At 42.7% G+C, this 16,692-nt stretch overlaps 1 protein-coding gene across 1 annotated transcript; it reads left to right on the forward strand.

The window, feature by feature from the left end:
- The first annotated feature begins 15,660 nt into the window (after positions 1-15,660).
- Positions 15,661-16,434, forward strand: LOC124678684 (indole-3-acetic acid-induced protein ARG7-like). The gene has a single exon (XM_047214556.1). It carries the CDS (start codon positions 15,770-15,772, stop codon positions 16,292-16,294), a length of 525 nt encoding a protein of 174 aa, XP_047070512.1. The 5' UTR covers positions 15,661-15,769; the 3' UTR covers positions 16,295-16,434.
- The last annotated feature ends 258 nt before the right edge of the window (positions 16,435-16,692 follow it).

Here is a 16,692-nt window from a genome sequence, read left to right on the forward strand (position 1 = left end):
CGTTCATGAGACTTGTTCCTCGTTCGACATGCAACTTGTATTGCATAAGAGGCTTTGCGGGTGTCTCGTCTCTCCTACTATAGTGAAGATTCAATTTACTCTTCTATTGACAACACTAGTATCACCGTTGTGGTTCATGTTCGTAGGTAGATTAGATCTTACTCGAAAACCCTAAACCACGTAAAATATGCAAACCAAATTAGAGACGTCTAACTTGTTTTTGCAGGGTTTGGTGATGTGATATGGCCATAATGTGATGATGAATATGTATGAGATGATCATTATTGTATTGTGGCAACCGGCAGGAGCCTTATGGTTGTCTTTAATTTCATGTTGAGTAGTATTTCAAAGTAGTTGTAATAGTTGCTACATGAGGTGAACAACCATGAAGACGGCGCCATGAACCTTGACGCTACGCCGACGATGATGGAGATCATGCCCGTTGATGATGGAGATCATGTCCGTGCTTTAGAGATGAAGATCGAAGGCGCAAAGACAAAAGGGCCATATCATATCACATATGAACTGCATGTGATGTTAATCCTTTTATGCATCTTATTTTGCTTAGATCGCGACGGTAGCATTATAAGATGATCCCTCACATTAATATCAAGATAATAAAGTGTTCTCCCCTAGTATGCACCGTTGTACAGGTTCGTCGTTTTGAAGCATCTCGTGATGATCGGATGTGATAGACTCAACGTTCACATACAACGGGTGTAAGCCATGTTGCACACGCGGAATACTTGGGTTTGCTTGACGAGCCTAGCATGTACAGACATGGCCTCGGGACAACGGAAACCGAAAGGTTGAACACGAGTCATATGGATGATATGATCAACATTTTGATGTTCACTATTGAAGCTACATCATCTCACGTGATGATCGGTTTTGGTGTAGTGGATTTGGATCGTGTACCGAGTTAACAACTATGAGGGATGTTGTATTAAGTGGGAGTTCATTAGTAATTAGATTAAAACATGAACTAATTATCATAAACATAGTCCGAGTAGTATTTTGAATTAATTTTGTAGTATTGGCATCCGTTTTCTACCATGCGCTAGTCTTGTAATTGAGATAGAAATACCGTTAAAATCTGACAAGAAACTTTACGGATTGGTACCGTATTGTTAAAGAATCAAGAATTGATTAAGTCCTATTGCAAACTTTTAGTAAACCTCACATTGTTGATTCAAAGAGCTATGGTTTCAATTAGTACCTAAAGTTATCTTGTCTCCGTGAAACTTGAAGTTCAAATCTGTTTGAAAAGTAAGGAGCTGAAAATTTAGTTTTCGAAATAATCAAGGTATGAGATATATGTGATATCTAAGACCTTATTGCAAGATGATAGAATATAATTTGGTGAGACTACATGAACTCATAAGTTTTATGGGAATGTACGAAGGTTGAAGACGCAAGGCGTCACAATCCTCCAACTATTGGGGCACTAACGATATTCGCATATCCATGAAGTGACCATCCTTAATATGCACCGTTGCTAAGACTCGTCGTTTCGAAGCATCACGTGATGATCGGGTGTGATAGATTCTACGTGTGCATACAACGGGTGCAAGCTAGATTTGCACATGCAAATACCAAGGTTTAAACTTTATGAGCCTAGCATGTACGGACATGGTCTCGTGAAAGTTGTCATGAATTAATGGATAAAATTATGAGTGAAATTGTTCATCGTATTACAAAGTTACTAATAGTGAAATCTGGAACACTTGTCATATGATGATTAACTTCAAAATAAGAACCTCAAGGTTATTGGTATTAGACCAACAAACCTAGAAGTTATTGATGTTGAAGTGTTTTTCTGAATAATGAGGAAAGCTAAAAGAGAAACTGCAAAAGATATTTTGGCAAAAAGAAAAGAAAAGTCTAGAAAGTCTAGCTCAGGTGTATATAAATGATATACATGTTATGGTTGTATTCCTAGTTAAGTCACACTAAGAAATTCTTGGGTATTAGTACTATATTGGTTGGTATGAAGTGTCATACAAAACAACGCAATACAAGAATACAATGGCCTAAGTGATCGACAAGGAATATGATAGGAATGCACGCCTGGAACAAAAATAAAGTGTTATTATGTTCATCGTTGGCATTCTATCTAACCTTTAGAATTTATAATAAAGAACTTAATAATTGTTATTTTGCTCTGGTCAAATGAAAACAATGAGTTGTTTAAATTATGACATTACTCCATGTACGATGGATAAGTTATTATAAATCTTAATGGTGAAACACACATACATAACACTGACGCTAAAATGCTATAAGGCAAATGATTTGAATTCCACTTATTTGTGGAACCGCCATTTAGGTCATGTTGGAAAGGAACGCATGAAGAAACTCCATGCAAATGGATTTTTGGAGTCATTTGATTTTTTGAATCGTTTGGCGCTTGCAAATCTTTTCTAAAAGAGAATGACTAAAATACCGTTCATAGGCCAAGTTTTGAACGGGCAACTAACTTAGTGGAAACATACATGATGATGTATATGGATCATCGGGCATAGTTGTGTGCGGGAGATTCTTATACTTCATGAAAACTTCAAACAATGAATTGAGTATATATATGTGGATATATTCGATAAGGAAGAACTTTGAAACATTTGAATGGATTCAAATAAATTTCAGCATGAAGTAGAAATCATCGTAATAGAAAAGTCAAATATCTATGGTTGGATCATAGTGGAAATATTTGAATTACTAGTTTTAGCGAACATCTAAGAGAGTTATGAAATTGTTCTACAACTCACATTTCTTGGAGTATCATAGTGATGATGAAGTATCCGAGAGATGTATCCAAACCTAGTTGGGTCAATGATGAGATAAAATATTAATGCCATTATATTTTTGTGAATTATGCTTTAGAGACTACCGCTTTACACTCGAATAGAGCATCATCATGATCCGTTGAAATGACATCATACGAGTTATGACATGGGTATAAACCCTAATAGTCTTTTCTTAAATTTTGGTATGCATAGCATAAGTAAATAAGTTTACAACCAAAATCGGATGAAGGTCTTTGTTGGTTATCCCAGAGAATTGATTGGGAATTCTTCCCACAATGGAGACAAAGACATAAGTGTTTGTCAATGTTTCTTATTTCCAAGAAATTGTTTCTAGCGAAGTTTTTGAGTGGGAGGACAATAGAACTTGATAAGGTTTATGAACCCGAGCATAATGATCGGAGTAGCGCAACATCGGAATTGGTTCCGAAGCGGCCACGACGATCATGGCTCCTATGACTACAAAGTGTTTTAGCCATGGAGATCGAAGTACATATTGAACCTTGTAGGTATGGTTTACTTTGTGATCAAATAAATGATTTGTGGACAAAGGATTGATTTTGAACAATGATAAACCAACTACAAGCAAAGAAGTTATGATGGGCCCTGACTCCGTTAAAATGGCCATGCACCATGAAATCCATAATGGATGAATACTTTTTGAAAGTAAATGGATCTATAGACTTAGATGAAATATCTTTGAAGAAGCTCGATTTGTTGAAAAATTGTTTACGACAAAGTTCAAAGAATTGACTACGATAAGATTAGATTTTCCGTAGCAATGCTTATAGTCTATGTAGATTATTCTAGTAATCACTACATATTTCTTTTATGAGATATGCTAGTAGGATGGCAAAATACATTACTTATCAGAAGTATGTATTAAAGGTGTATACAAGATACAACCAAGAGTTTTGCTGGTCCGTGGAATACTAGATAGGTATACGAACTTCAATTGGATGAAGTAAGTATTGCGGAGTTGGAATCTTCACCGAGATGAAATAGTCAAAGAGTTTTTGATTTCATCGGAGACGATGAAGAGGCTTGCATTTGCAAGAAATTAAGTGGGAGCGCTAAGACACATTTATAATACTTTATGTAGGTGACATATAGTTGGTTATAAATGATGTAATTATATACTTGATTAAAAAGGTTTCATTGAGAATTAACTTCAATGAAAGGATATGGACTGAAACAAATTTAGTGTCAAGATCTATAAAGATAGATTGAAACACATAAGTAAGTTTAAGTCAAAGTACATATGATGGATATTGAAGTAGTTCAATATAGAAATATTAAGAAAATGTTCTTGTCATGTGAAGGTTTAACAAGACTTGAGTGTATCTCGACACTCAATGAGTAAAAACACATGAGTGATTATAGATCACGAATAATATGTACACAATCGGATATCATGTGCTATAAAGTGTTATGAGCATATACCGAATGATTCATATGATGATCATTGGACGACAAGTAAGAATATCCTTGAGTACTTTAGAAGAACTAAGGATATATATATACATTTTTGTATGAAGAAATGACAAACAAATCGCCGTAAGATGTTACACCGATATTGGTTTTGTCACATATAAAATATAATTTCAATCTCAAATTAGACTAAGTGTTGTTTAAAAGGTAGCACAATGAGCTAGAAGTTGTCTATGCTAGATTTAGAAGAGTTCTAAATATTGTGACGGATTCTACAAAAGAAGGCAGAGTATGTCATTGTTTTGACAATGACAAAGGATGTTAAATCAAGAGGTTCTTTGAGAACTTGGTGTATTTCCGACAGAGTCAGAACTTTGAAGCTATATTGTGTGTGACAATATTATTGACATATTTCAGACCGCGGAATTAAGGTTCCACCAAAAGACCAAACATATTTAATGCCGACTCATTTGGAAATGAGTGATGCGTTGAGACGCAAATGAATTACAAAATACATATGTTTCTGAGCGTGTCAGATCCGTTGACTAAAAACCTCTCCTGTGAGCAATACATGATAAAGCACCATAAGGCCAAGGTGTTATATCTTTTCAAATGTAAACTAGATTATTGACTCTAGTGCAAGTGGGAGACTGAAGGAGATATGCCCTAGAGGCAATAATAAAGTAGTTATTATTTATATCTTTATGTTTATGATAAATGTTTATATATCATGCTATAATTGTATTAACCGAAACATTAGTACATGTGTGATATGTAGACAAACAAAGAGTCCCTAGTATGCCTCTTAACTAGCTTGTTGATTAATGGATGATTAGTTTCATAATCATGAACATTGGATGTTATTAATAACAAGGTTATATCATTGTATGAATGATGTAATGGACACACCCAATTAAGCGTAGCATAAGATCTCGTAATTAAGTTATTTGCTATAAGCTTTCGATACATAGTTACCTAGTCCTTATGATAGAAAGTATACCCTATAGTTTCCTTAGGGTATCCTATGAAGACGCATTTCTCCGCTTTGGGTTCTAGCTTGTCCGGTTGTAACTTTTTTACATAGGCTTCGCAACCCCAAACTTTTAGGAACGACAGCCTTAGGTTTCTTATTAAACCATAATTCATACGGCGTCGTTTCAACGGATTTTGATGGTGCTCTATTTAAAGTGAATGCGGCTGTCTCTAATGCATAACTCCAAAATGATAACGGTAAATCGGTAAGAGACATCATAGAACGAACCATATCTAAGAGAGTTCGATTACGACGTTCGAACACACCGTTTCGTTGTGGTGTTCCCGGCGGTGTCAATTGTGAAAGTATTCCGCATTTCTTTAAATGCATGCCAAACTCATAACTCGGATATTCACCTCCGCGATCGGATCGAAGAAATTTAATCTTCTTGTTACGTTGATTTTCTACTTCACTTTGGAATTCCTTAAACTTCTCAAAAGTTTCGGATTTATGTTTCATGAAATAGATATACCCATATCTACTCGGATCATCTCGTGAAGGTTAGAACATAACGATAACCACCGCGCGATGCTACGCTCATTGGTCCGCACACATCGGTATGTATGATTTCCAATAAGTCGAGTAGCTCGCTCCATCATACCGGAAAATGGAGTCTTAGTCATTTTTCCCATTAGACATGCTTCGCATCTATCAAGTGACTCAAAGTCAAGTGATTCAAGTAATCCATCGCATGGAGTTTCTTCATGCGTTTCACTCCAATATGACCAAGACGACGAGTGCCACATATAAGTAGAATTATCATTCAATTTAATTCGCTTAGCATCAATGTTATGTATATGCGTATCACTACTATCGAGATCTAACAGAAATAAGCCATTCTTTTCGTGTGCTCGACCATAAAAGATATTATTCATAAAAATAGAACAACCATTATTCTCAGTACTTGAATGAATAACCGTCTTGCATTAAACAAGATCCAGATATAATGTTCATGCTCAACGCGGGTACAAAATAACAATTATTTAGGCTTAAAACTAATCCCGAAGGTAGATGTAGAGGAAGTGTGCCGACAGCGATCACATCGACTTTGGATCCATTTCCAACGCGCATCGTCACTTCATCTTTCAGTAGTCTTCGTTTATTCTTTAGTTCCCGTTTCGAGTTACAAATATGAGCAACCGAACCAGGTATCAAATACCCGTGTACTAGAACGAGAACCAGTGAGATAAACATCTATAACATGTATATCGGATATACCTTCTTTCTTCTTCTTGACAAGGCCGCTCTTCGGATCCGCCAAATACTTGGAGCAATTACGCTTCCGAGTGTCCCTTCTCCTTGCAAGTAATAGCACTCAAGCATCGGGCTTAGGGCCGTTCTTAGGTTTCATAAGAGGCGTGGCAGCTTTCTTGCCACCCTTCTTGAATTTTCCCTTAGACTTGCCCCGTTTCTTGAAACCGGTGGTCTTGTTGACCATCAACACTTGGTGCTCCTTCTTGATCTCAATCTCAAGCAGACTTTTAGCATGCCAAAGAGTTCGTGTAACTCCTTGTTCATGTTCTGCATATTGTAGTTCATCACAAAGTTCTTGTAACTTGGTGGCAGTGATTGAAGGACACGATTAATCCCCAGTCTGTTCGGAATCACTATTCCCAAGTCACTGAGTTTCTTCGCATGCCCGGTCATGGCGAGCATGTGCTCACTAATGGAGCTTCCTTCTTCCATCATACAGCTGAAAAAATGTTTCGATGCTTCATAGCATTCCACGGCCGCATGAGTCTCAAAAATAGCTTTCAGCTCATTCATCAACTCATGAGGATCGTGGTGCTCAAAACGTTTTTGAAGATCGGATTCCAGACTGCACGAGATGGCACACCGAACTTGAGAGTACCGAGTTTTCCGAGTCTCGTAAACAGCTTTTACTTCATCGGTTTCAGCTTTGCAGGAGGGTCACCTAGCGGTGCATCAAGCACATATTGCGGATTTCCGCCGGAGAGGAAGATCCTCACATGACGGAACCAGCCGGTGAAGTTGCTACCGTTGCTCTTAAGCTTTTCTTTCTCTAGGAACTGGTTAAAATTGATTGGGGACGCCATCTCTACAACATATATTTGCAATAGTTTAGACTAAGTTTATGACAAATTGAGTTCAAATTTTAATTCATCATAATTAAAAAACTAGGTGAACTCCCACTCAAAACAATATCCCTCGCATTGTCTTAGTGATCACACGAACCAAATCCACCACACCATAGTCCGATCATCACGAGACAAGGTGTAGTTTCAATGGCGAACACTCAAAGTGTTCATCATATCAATTATATGATTCATGCTCTACCTTTTGGTATCACGTGTTCCGAGACCATGTCTGTACATGCTAGGCTCGTCAAGGCCACCTTAGTATCCGCATGTGCAAAACTGGCTTGCACCCGTTGTATGCACTTGTTGATTCTATCACACCCGATCATCACGAGATGCTTCGAAACGACAAGTCTTGGCAACGGTGCTACTAAGGATGAACACTTTATTATCTTGAGATTTTAGTGAGGGATCATCTTATAATGCTACCGTCGCGATCTAAGCAAAATAAGATGCATAAAAGGATTAACATCACATGCAGCTCATATGTGATATGATATGGCCCTTTTGTCTTTGCGCCTTTGATCTTCATCTCCAAAGCACGGACATGATCTCCATCATCTTCGGGCATGATCTCCATCATCGTCGGCGTAGCGTCAAGGTCAATGGCGCCGTCTTCATGATTGTCCTCCATGTAGCAACTATTACAACTACTTTGAAATACTCCTCAACATGAAATTTAAAGACAACCATAAGGCTCCTGCCGGTTGCCACAATACAATAATGATCATCTCATACATATTCATCATCACATTATGGCCATATCACATCACCAAACCCTGCAAAAACAAGTTAGACGCTCTCTAATTTGGTTTGCATATTTTACGTGGTTTAGGGTTTTCGATATAGATCTAATCTACCTACGAACATGAACCACAACGGTGATACTAGTGTTGTCAATAGAAGAGTAAATTGAATCTTTACTATAGTAGGAGAAACAGACACCCGCAAAGCCTCTTATGCAATACAAGTTGCATGTCGAACGAGGAACAAGTCTCATGAACGCGGTCATGTAAAGTTAGTCCGAGCCGCTTCATCCCACTATGCCATAAAGATGCAAAGTACTCAACTAAAGATAACAAGAGCATCAACGCCCACAAAACCATTGTGTTCTACTCGTGCAACCATCTATGCATAGACACGGCTCGATACCACCTGTAGGATAACGTTGCATAGAAAACAAAAATTTTCCTACCGCGAACACGCAATCCAAGCCAAGATGCAATCTAGAAGACGGTAGCAACGAGGGGTATCGAGTCTCACCCTTGAAGAGATTCCAAAGCCTACAAGATGAGGCTCTTGTTGCTGCGGTAGACGTTCACTTGCCGCTTGCAAAAGCGCGTAGAAGATCTTGATCACGATCGGTTCCGGCGCCACGAACGGGCAGCACCTCCGTACTCGGTCACACGTTCGGTTGTTGATGAAGACGACGTCCACCTCCCGTTCCAGCGGGCAGCGGAAGTAGTAGCTCCTCTTGAATCCGACAGCACGACGGCGTGGTGTCGGTGGCGGTGGAGAACTCCGGCGGAGCTTCGCTAAAGCACGCGGGAGCTATGGAGGAGAGGGGCGGCTAGGGTTTGGGAGGGGGTGGCCGGCCACTCAAGGGGGGGCGGCCAGGTTGTGGTCTTGGGGTGGCCCGGCCCCCTCCCCTTGGCCCCTCATTATATAGGTGGAACCCCAAGAGGTGGTGTCCAAGTCTTCGAATAAGACCCGAACCAAAAACCTTCCATAGGAGGGGGGAAACCTAGCCAAACTAGGACTCCCACCAAGGTGGGAGTTCCACCTCCCATGTGGGGGTGGCCGGCCCCCTAAGGGGGAGTCCACTTGGGACTCCTCCCCCACTAGGGTTGGCCGGCCATGGAGGTGGAGTCCCATGTGGACTCCACCTTCCTTGGTGGTTTCTTCCGGACTTTTCTAGAACCTTCTAGAACCTTCCATAGAACCTTCCGCGACATTTTAATTCACATAAAATGACATCCTATATATGAATCTTATTCTCCGGACCATTCCGAACTCCTCGTGATGTCCAGGATCTCATCCGGGACTCCGAACAAATATTCGAACTCCATTCCATATTCAAGTACTACCATTTCAACATCCAACTTTAAGTGTGTCACCCTACGGTTCGAGAACTATGCGGACATGGTTGAGTACTTACTCCGACCAATAACCAATAGCGGGATCTGGAGATCCATAATGGCTCCCACATATTCAACGATGACTTTAGTGATCGAATGAACCATTCACATACAATACCAATTCCCTTTGTCTCGCGATATTTTACTTGTCCGAGGTTTGATCTTCGGTATCACTCTATACCTTGTTCAACCTCGTCTCCTGACAAGTACTCTTTACTCGTACCGTGGTATGTGGTCTCTTATGAACCTATTCATATGCTTGCAAGACATTAGACGACATTCCACCGAGAGGGCCCAGAGTATATCTATCCGTCATCGGGATGGACAAATCCCACCGTTGATCCATATGCCTCAACTCATACTTTCCGGATACTTAATCCCACCTTTATAGCCACCCATTTACGCAGTGGTGTTTGGTGTAATCAAAGTACCTTTCCGGTATAAGTGATTTACATGATCTCATGGTCATAAGGACTAGGTAACTATGTATCGAAAGCTTATAGCAAATAACTTAATGACGAGATCTTATGCTACGCTTAATTGGGTGTATCCATTACATCATTCATACAATGATATAACCTTGTTATTAATAACATCCAATGTTCATGATTATGAAACTAATCATCCATTAATCAACAAGCTAGTTAAGAGGCATACTAGGGACTCTTTGTTGTTTACATATCACACATGTATCAATGTTTCGGTTAATACAATTATAGCATGGTATATAAACATTTATCATAAACATAAAGATATATAATAACCACTTTTATTATTGCCTCTTGGGCATATCTCCAACAGTCCAGGCGGGACTGGGAGCGCCAGGAGGCGGAGCAGCAGCGGCGGCTGCTGGACCTGGCCGCCGCGCGGCAACTCGCCGTCCGCGCCGCCGCACTAGCCCCAGGGAGGTGATCAAGCTCGAGGAGAGCAGCGACGACGACATCTACAGGCTGACGATGCCACGCGCCTACGATGCTGGCCAAGGTTCGAGCCGCTGGTACGAGGCGGCGCCGCCCCAGGACGCCGCCGGCTCGAGCGACGACGACGACGGCGCGGACTACACGGCCTTCTACCGCCATTTCGGCATGTAGAAGGCCGATTTTAGTTTAAGTTTAAGTTATCCCATCGCTGAATTCAAATATATGTACGAATTCGGCCTATTTATGTACGAACTCGCCTATATATGTTAAATATCATTAAATTTCGCTTATGTTTGACCGAGTTTCGTCCAATTTGGTCTGATTTCGCCGTATTTCGTCAAAAACTTTCATCCATTCTGGGCTCACCGCTGGAAAAATGGACCTCCCAGACCAAAAAGTACATCCATCCGGCGCTATTTGCGCCGGATTTCGGCCTGGGGAGCCCCAACGGCTAGAGACGCTCTAAAACGAGCTTCGGGCTATGGTTGCAAATAGGTTGCAGGTCATCCAAAAGCAAAGGCCTGATGGTCTTTTGACAAGTGGCGACGCTACCAGGCAGTATGATCAGAAAAGTTATATGAAAGCCTATAATAACTAAGCATACTAACGATGATCATTAGTACCAAATCTCATGTAGTACTTAACTTAGCATAGTACCATATTCTTTAGGGAAAAAAATTACCATACTAGAACAACAAGTTCAGTAACATGACATGTAAGCATAGTCCCAAGAAATTTTTGATTTTAAGAGGTCAAGTAGATTTCCAAATCCATTTATAATTTGGACCACACACACCAGATTCCAAGTACTTATACACCGATTTTGTAGTGAATAACCCGCTCTTATTAAGACTCCAGGAGACTGTATCGTCAGCCTCACACATATTAACCTCTAAAGCTTTAATTTGTATATAATTCCATTGATCGAGAATCTCCGTGTGTAACCTCTTCTAAAGGAAAGCACACAATTTTTGGCCACACATTCTTGAAAGGTCACCTCCGGCTCTTGGCAAACATCAAAAAAGAGAGGAAATTCGTGCTCTAAAGATGTATCCCCAAGCCACACATCTTTCGAAAACCTCATCAGGTTACCACTGTTTATTTTCAATCTACTGCCAGCCGCACACATATTAACCTCTAAAGCTTTACTTTGTGTATATAAATATATATCTTTTACTTTTAACAGACCTTTCCAACAGGGGTAATCATTGAACCTTGTTTTTACATGATGCAAAATGCGGTCCTAACTCGGGATAATTTGAAGAAAATAAATTGAGGTGGGAACCCAAACTGTTCTTTTTGTAATCAGCGGGAGGATAGAAATCATCAATTATATTCTTGTTCTTTGGCAAGAGTGGTGTGGGGTGCTCTAGGTTCAGTGTTGAAGACTAACATATGTCCTTCTTTTGGGCAGTCTTGGGCTTGGTTCTATGCCTTCTGGCCTGGGGAAAGAAGTTTTATCCTTCGGTGTTTGCAGCTATTTGTTGGGCTATTTAGATTACTCGAAACAAGATAAAAATTTGATGGATACACGATGAGATCTCCTATTTCGCTGATTTTCACAATGTTTTTGTGCGGTGTGTGATACGTCTCAAACGTATCTATAATTTCTTATGTTCCATGCTACTTTTATGACAATACTCATATGTTTTATACACACTTTACATCATTTATATGCATTTTCCGGTACTAACCTATTGACGAGATGCCGAAGAGCAAGCTGCTGATTTCTGCTGTTTTTGGTTTCAGAAATCCTACAAAGGAAATATTTTCGGAATTGGACGAAATCAACGCCCAGGGTCTTATTTTTCCACGAAGCTTCCAGAAGACCGAAGAGCATACGAAGTGGGGCCACGAGGGCCCCTACCCATAGGGCGGCGCGGCCTGCATGGGGCCCGCGCCGGCCTATGGTGTGGGGCCCCCGCGTCGCCTCCAACCCTGCCCTTCCGCCTACTTATAGCCTTCGTCGCGAAAACCCCTGTACCGAGAGCCACGATACGGAAAACCTTCCAGAGGCGCCGCCGCCGCCAATCCCTTCTCGGGGGATTCAGGAGATCGCCTCCGGCACCCTGCCGGAGAGGGGAATCACCTCCCGGAGGACTCTTCATCACCATGATCGCCTCCGGATTGATGTGTGAGTAGTTCACTCCTGGACTATGGGTCCATATCAGTAGCTAGATGGCTGTCTTCTCCTCTTGTGCTATCATGTTAGATCTTGTGAGCTGCCTATCATGATCAAGATCATTTATTTGTAATGCTACATGTTGTGTTTGTTGGGATCCGATGAATATGGAATACTTTGTCAAGTTGATTATCAATATATTATATATGTGTTGTTTATGTTCTTGCATGCTCTCCGTTGCTAGTAGAGTCTCTGGCCAAGTTGATACTTGTAACTGCAAGAGGCAGTATTTATGCTCGATAGTGGGTTCATGCCTCCATTGAATGCGGGACGAGTGACGGAAAGTTCTAAGGTTGTGGATATGCTTGTTGCCACTAGGGATAAAACATCAATGCTTTGTCTAAGGATATTCGTGTTGATTACATTACGCACCATACTTAATGCAATTATCCGTTGTTTGCAACTTAATACTTGGAAGGCATGCGGATGCTAACTCGAAGGTGGACTTTTTAGGCATAGATGCATGCTTGGATAGCGGTCTATGTACTTTTTCGTAATGCCCTGATTAAATCTCATAGTAGTCATCGTGATATGTATGTGCATTGTTATGCCCTCTCTATTTGTCAATTGCCCAACTGTAATTTGTTCACCCAACATGCTATTTATCTGATGGGAGAGACACCACTAGTGAACTGTGGACCCCGGTCCATTTTTTTACATCTGAAATACAATCTACTGCAAACTCTGTTCTCTACTGTTCTTTGCAAACAAACATCATTTTCCACACCATACGTTTAATCCTTTATTTACAGCAAGCCGGTGAGATTGACAACCTCACTGTTAAGTTGGGGCAAAGTATTGTGATTGTGTTGTGCAGATTCCACGTTGGCGCCGGAATCCCTGGTGTTGCGCCGCACTACACTCCGTCACCAACAACCTTCACATGTTCCTTGACTCCTACTGGTTCGATAACCTTGGTTTCTTACTGAGGGAAAACTTGTTGCTGTACGCATCACACCTTCCTCTTGGGGTTCCCAACAGACGTGTGTCAACTACACGCCAGCAGTGTGGCACATTCTGATCACGATGTTAGGTGTATGAATTGTTTTGGTTTGAACTGTTGTAGGATAGGGGGAGTGCGTTAGCAGATTTTTGTCCCGTAGGGTATTCGAGGGCGAATACTTTCAGTGGGTTTCCTGCTAGCATTCCCCACAAACATGCTATCATGTTGTTTCCCACTTCTTTTCCTTTCGTTTTGTTTGACGGTGCTTGTAAAAGAGACATGGTATTTCCATTGAGAAATTAATGGAAAGGTGGATAGCCAATTTGGAAAAAAAAATCTAAGCATAGTCGAGCACGATAGTAGACACTAGTGACGATCATTCTCACACTCTCTTTCAGGATCCATCTCGTGGCATTTCCATGGTCCGGACAATTGGTCATAACCTCACAACACGAGCAGTTAAATATGATCACTCGGAAGATGGCTCGAACAATATTATCGAAGGTGGTGTAGTAGCCAACTCTCACAACACATTACAAACAAGCAATGTTGGCCTCATAATAACATGTCGCACATGAGTCACGAAGATAATCAAATATTTAGCAAGTACCAAGGACTAACTATGGTAGTACACAACATTTGATAAATGCTGGTTGTCCTTGTGCCACTAACAAAGTGCAATCATTAAATCATTGGCCTAACAATAGACACATCAAGTATCATGGTGGTTGTAGATTAACCACTACTGAATGAAAAATGGTTACCAAAACACTACATCTAGTAACCGTGAACAGTAAATTTAATTCATCGACAATTGATCAGCAATCAATGTCGTGCATGCTAGCCCAAACTAGTAAATCGAACAACAACAACAACACCTAATTCCCCCCAAAACATTATCGTGGTGTCTAAAATCTCGACGCCGTGCGCCCGTGCCTGTAATCGACAAATCGAACCCTACCTAAGCGGTTTCCCTAATAAATCTACAATGCATGACATCGGAATCACTAAGACTACGTACCTTGAGATCCACGATAACATCAGAGAAGATAGGACTAGCGCTTACCATCATTGGAGATGGACGGTTGAGGTCAAGCTGCATGTCAATGAAGCCCTCACTTTTCGTATGGTCGGGGTCAATTCCGCCTCACTCTTAGGTACTTGTCTTGTTCTTTTCCTTCGCCGCAAAGCAATGGATGTATCGGTGGCGGTGCGACGGCTAACGTGATGTGATAGGGGGCACTAAGAGCGAGAACGGGTAGTGAGTGGAGGGAGAGTGGGGGCGGTGAGGGGATTTATTACGCGTGTTTCCAAAGGACTGTGTTGTCGCCCTCTCCTTCCCCATGGGTGCAGCCGAGGCTACGTGTTGCGCTTCACAAACCTCGCGCTAGCCACAAGATGGAGGGAGCACAGGTAGCCGAACACCCCGTTTTGGTCTTTTCAGGGCCTAGCTTAGAGGACATGAGTTACCACACGCGTCCTTGGAATTTTGTGTTGTGGCCGGAAACCCGCACTCCGGACGGTCTGATCCATTAGAGATCGAATTCGTATTTCCATGTAAGATGGAAATTCCCAAATGGGACCACAACATTTCCTAATATGGGACGAAAAAGCACCCGTGTTGAGTCAATTTGAAGAACAATGTCGCTATGTCGACAGTTCGTGCTATCTGTGGTCCTTCGTAGGTTTCGTACAAAAAAAAATGTATAGTTCGTGTTAAATGAGATGGATTTGGACATCCTAGAGAGGCTAGATTCAGTCTCAGTTGCAATATGAACTGAAGTACGTGAGGCTATCTCGTAATTGTGGCAGAAACCATCTTAGCCAAACGGGTGTGGTGACCTCCTGCGCGTCTCCAGCCGAGCCGAAGAAATGGTCCCAAGCCATTACGGAACAAACGCCGCCTCGCCACCAAAAACTCGTTAAATCCAAAGACGAATTTCTGTGCACGAATCTTCCCAAGTGGCCAAGCGCCTAGAGCCAAAACCATGACAGCAGCCTTCCGAGAAACGCCACGGAACAACGTCAGATTTTTTACCCAGAAGCGCGCTCGCCGCCTGGCCTATAAAACAGTCAACCTTCCAAACTAATCACACTCGTTTCGCCGACCTCGCCGCGGCTCCTCCTTCCGTTTCGCTCGCGTCCATTAGTAACTGACTCCTCCACGTCCGAGAGAGGGAGTGAGCAGAAGCAACAAGCGATTTCTTGGAAGTTCCGAGATGCTAAAGGCACGGAGGTCCCGCGGAGGGTTCCGGCTGGGCCGGAAGCTGCTGAGCGCCTGGCGGTGGGCGCTCTGCGGCCGGCGCCGGCGCCGGGGAGGCTACCTGCGCCTCGACACGTCGCGCGCCACCCGCGACGAGGAGGAACAGGGACGCCGGGGCGGCAAGAAGGAGCTGGCGCCGGTGCTGCGGTGGGGTCAGTCCCTGGCGCGGCTCCTCAGCCTCGGCCGCCGCAGGGACGGCGGGCGGCGGCTGCTCGACGGCGGGGCCGAGGCGGCGGCGAAGACGCCCAAGGGGCAGGTGGCGGTGTACGTGGGCGGCGGCGGGCCCGCCGGGGAGCCGCTGAGGTACGTGGTCCCGGTGGTGTACTTCAACCACCCCATGTTCGGGGAGCTGCTGCGCGAGGCGGAGGAGGCGTTCGGCTTCCACCACCCCGGCGGCATCACCATCCCCTGCGCCGTCGCCAGGTTCGAGCAAGCCGCCGCCGTCGCCGCCGCGGGCAAGAAGGGGTTCGCCAGGTGGTAGCAGCAGATGGAAACCGTAGGAGTCCCGGCGGCCCTGATCTGGTCGCCTCCGCTCGCCGCGTGTGTGTAGCGGCGGAGGCGAGTGGTGACATGGTGTACATATGTGTTTCCATCAGAAAGGGGCTGATTTTTGTTCCGCTATTGTTTGATTCTTCCTTTCTTTAGCCGGTGCGCGCGGATGCCGCCGTTCTTTATTCATCTCTGAATCTCCAGGTAGTTCTTCACTTGTCTTCTTCGACGTTTTCTGTTCACGTATTTCAGATCGCCGGAGTGGGACGAACGAATTTGATCGATGAATTTGAGAATTTCTCGCCTCCTCGGCTGAATCGAGGTGGAGTACTATACTAACCACCGTAAAAAACCCACCGAGAAATCACCGCAAATCAAGAGCGCGTGGTA

Source organism: Lolium rigidum, chromosome 7, assembly GCF_022539505.1.
Source record: "Lolium rigidum isolate FL_2022 chromosome 7, APGP_CSIRO_Lrig_0.1, whole genome shotgun sequence".
Lineage (NCBI taxonomy): Eukaryota > Viridiplantae > Streptophyta > Magnoliopsida > Poales > Poaceae > Lolium > Lolium rigidum.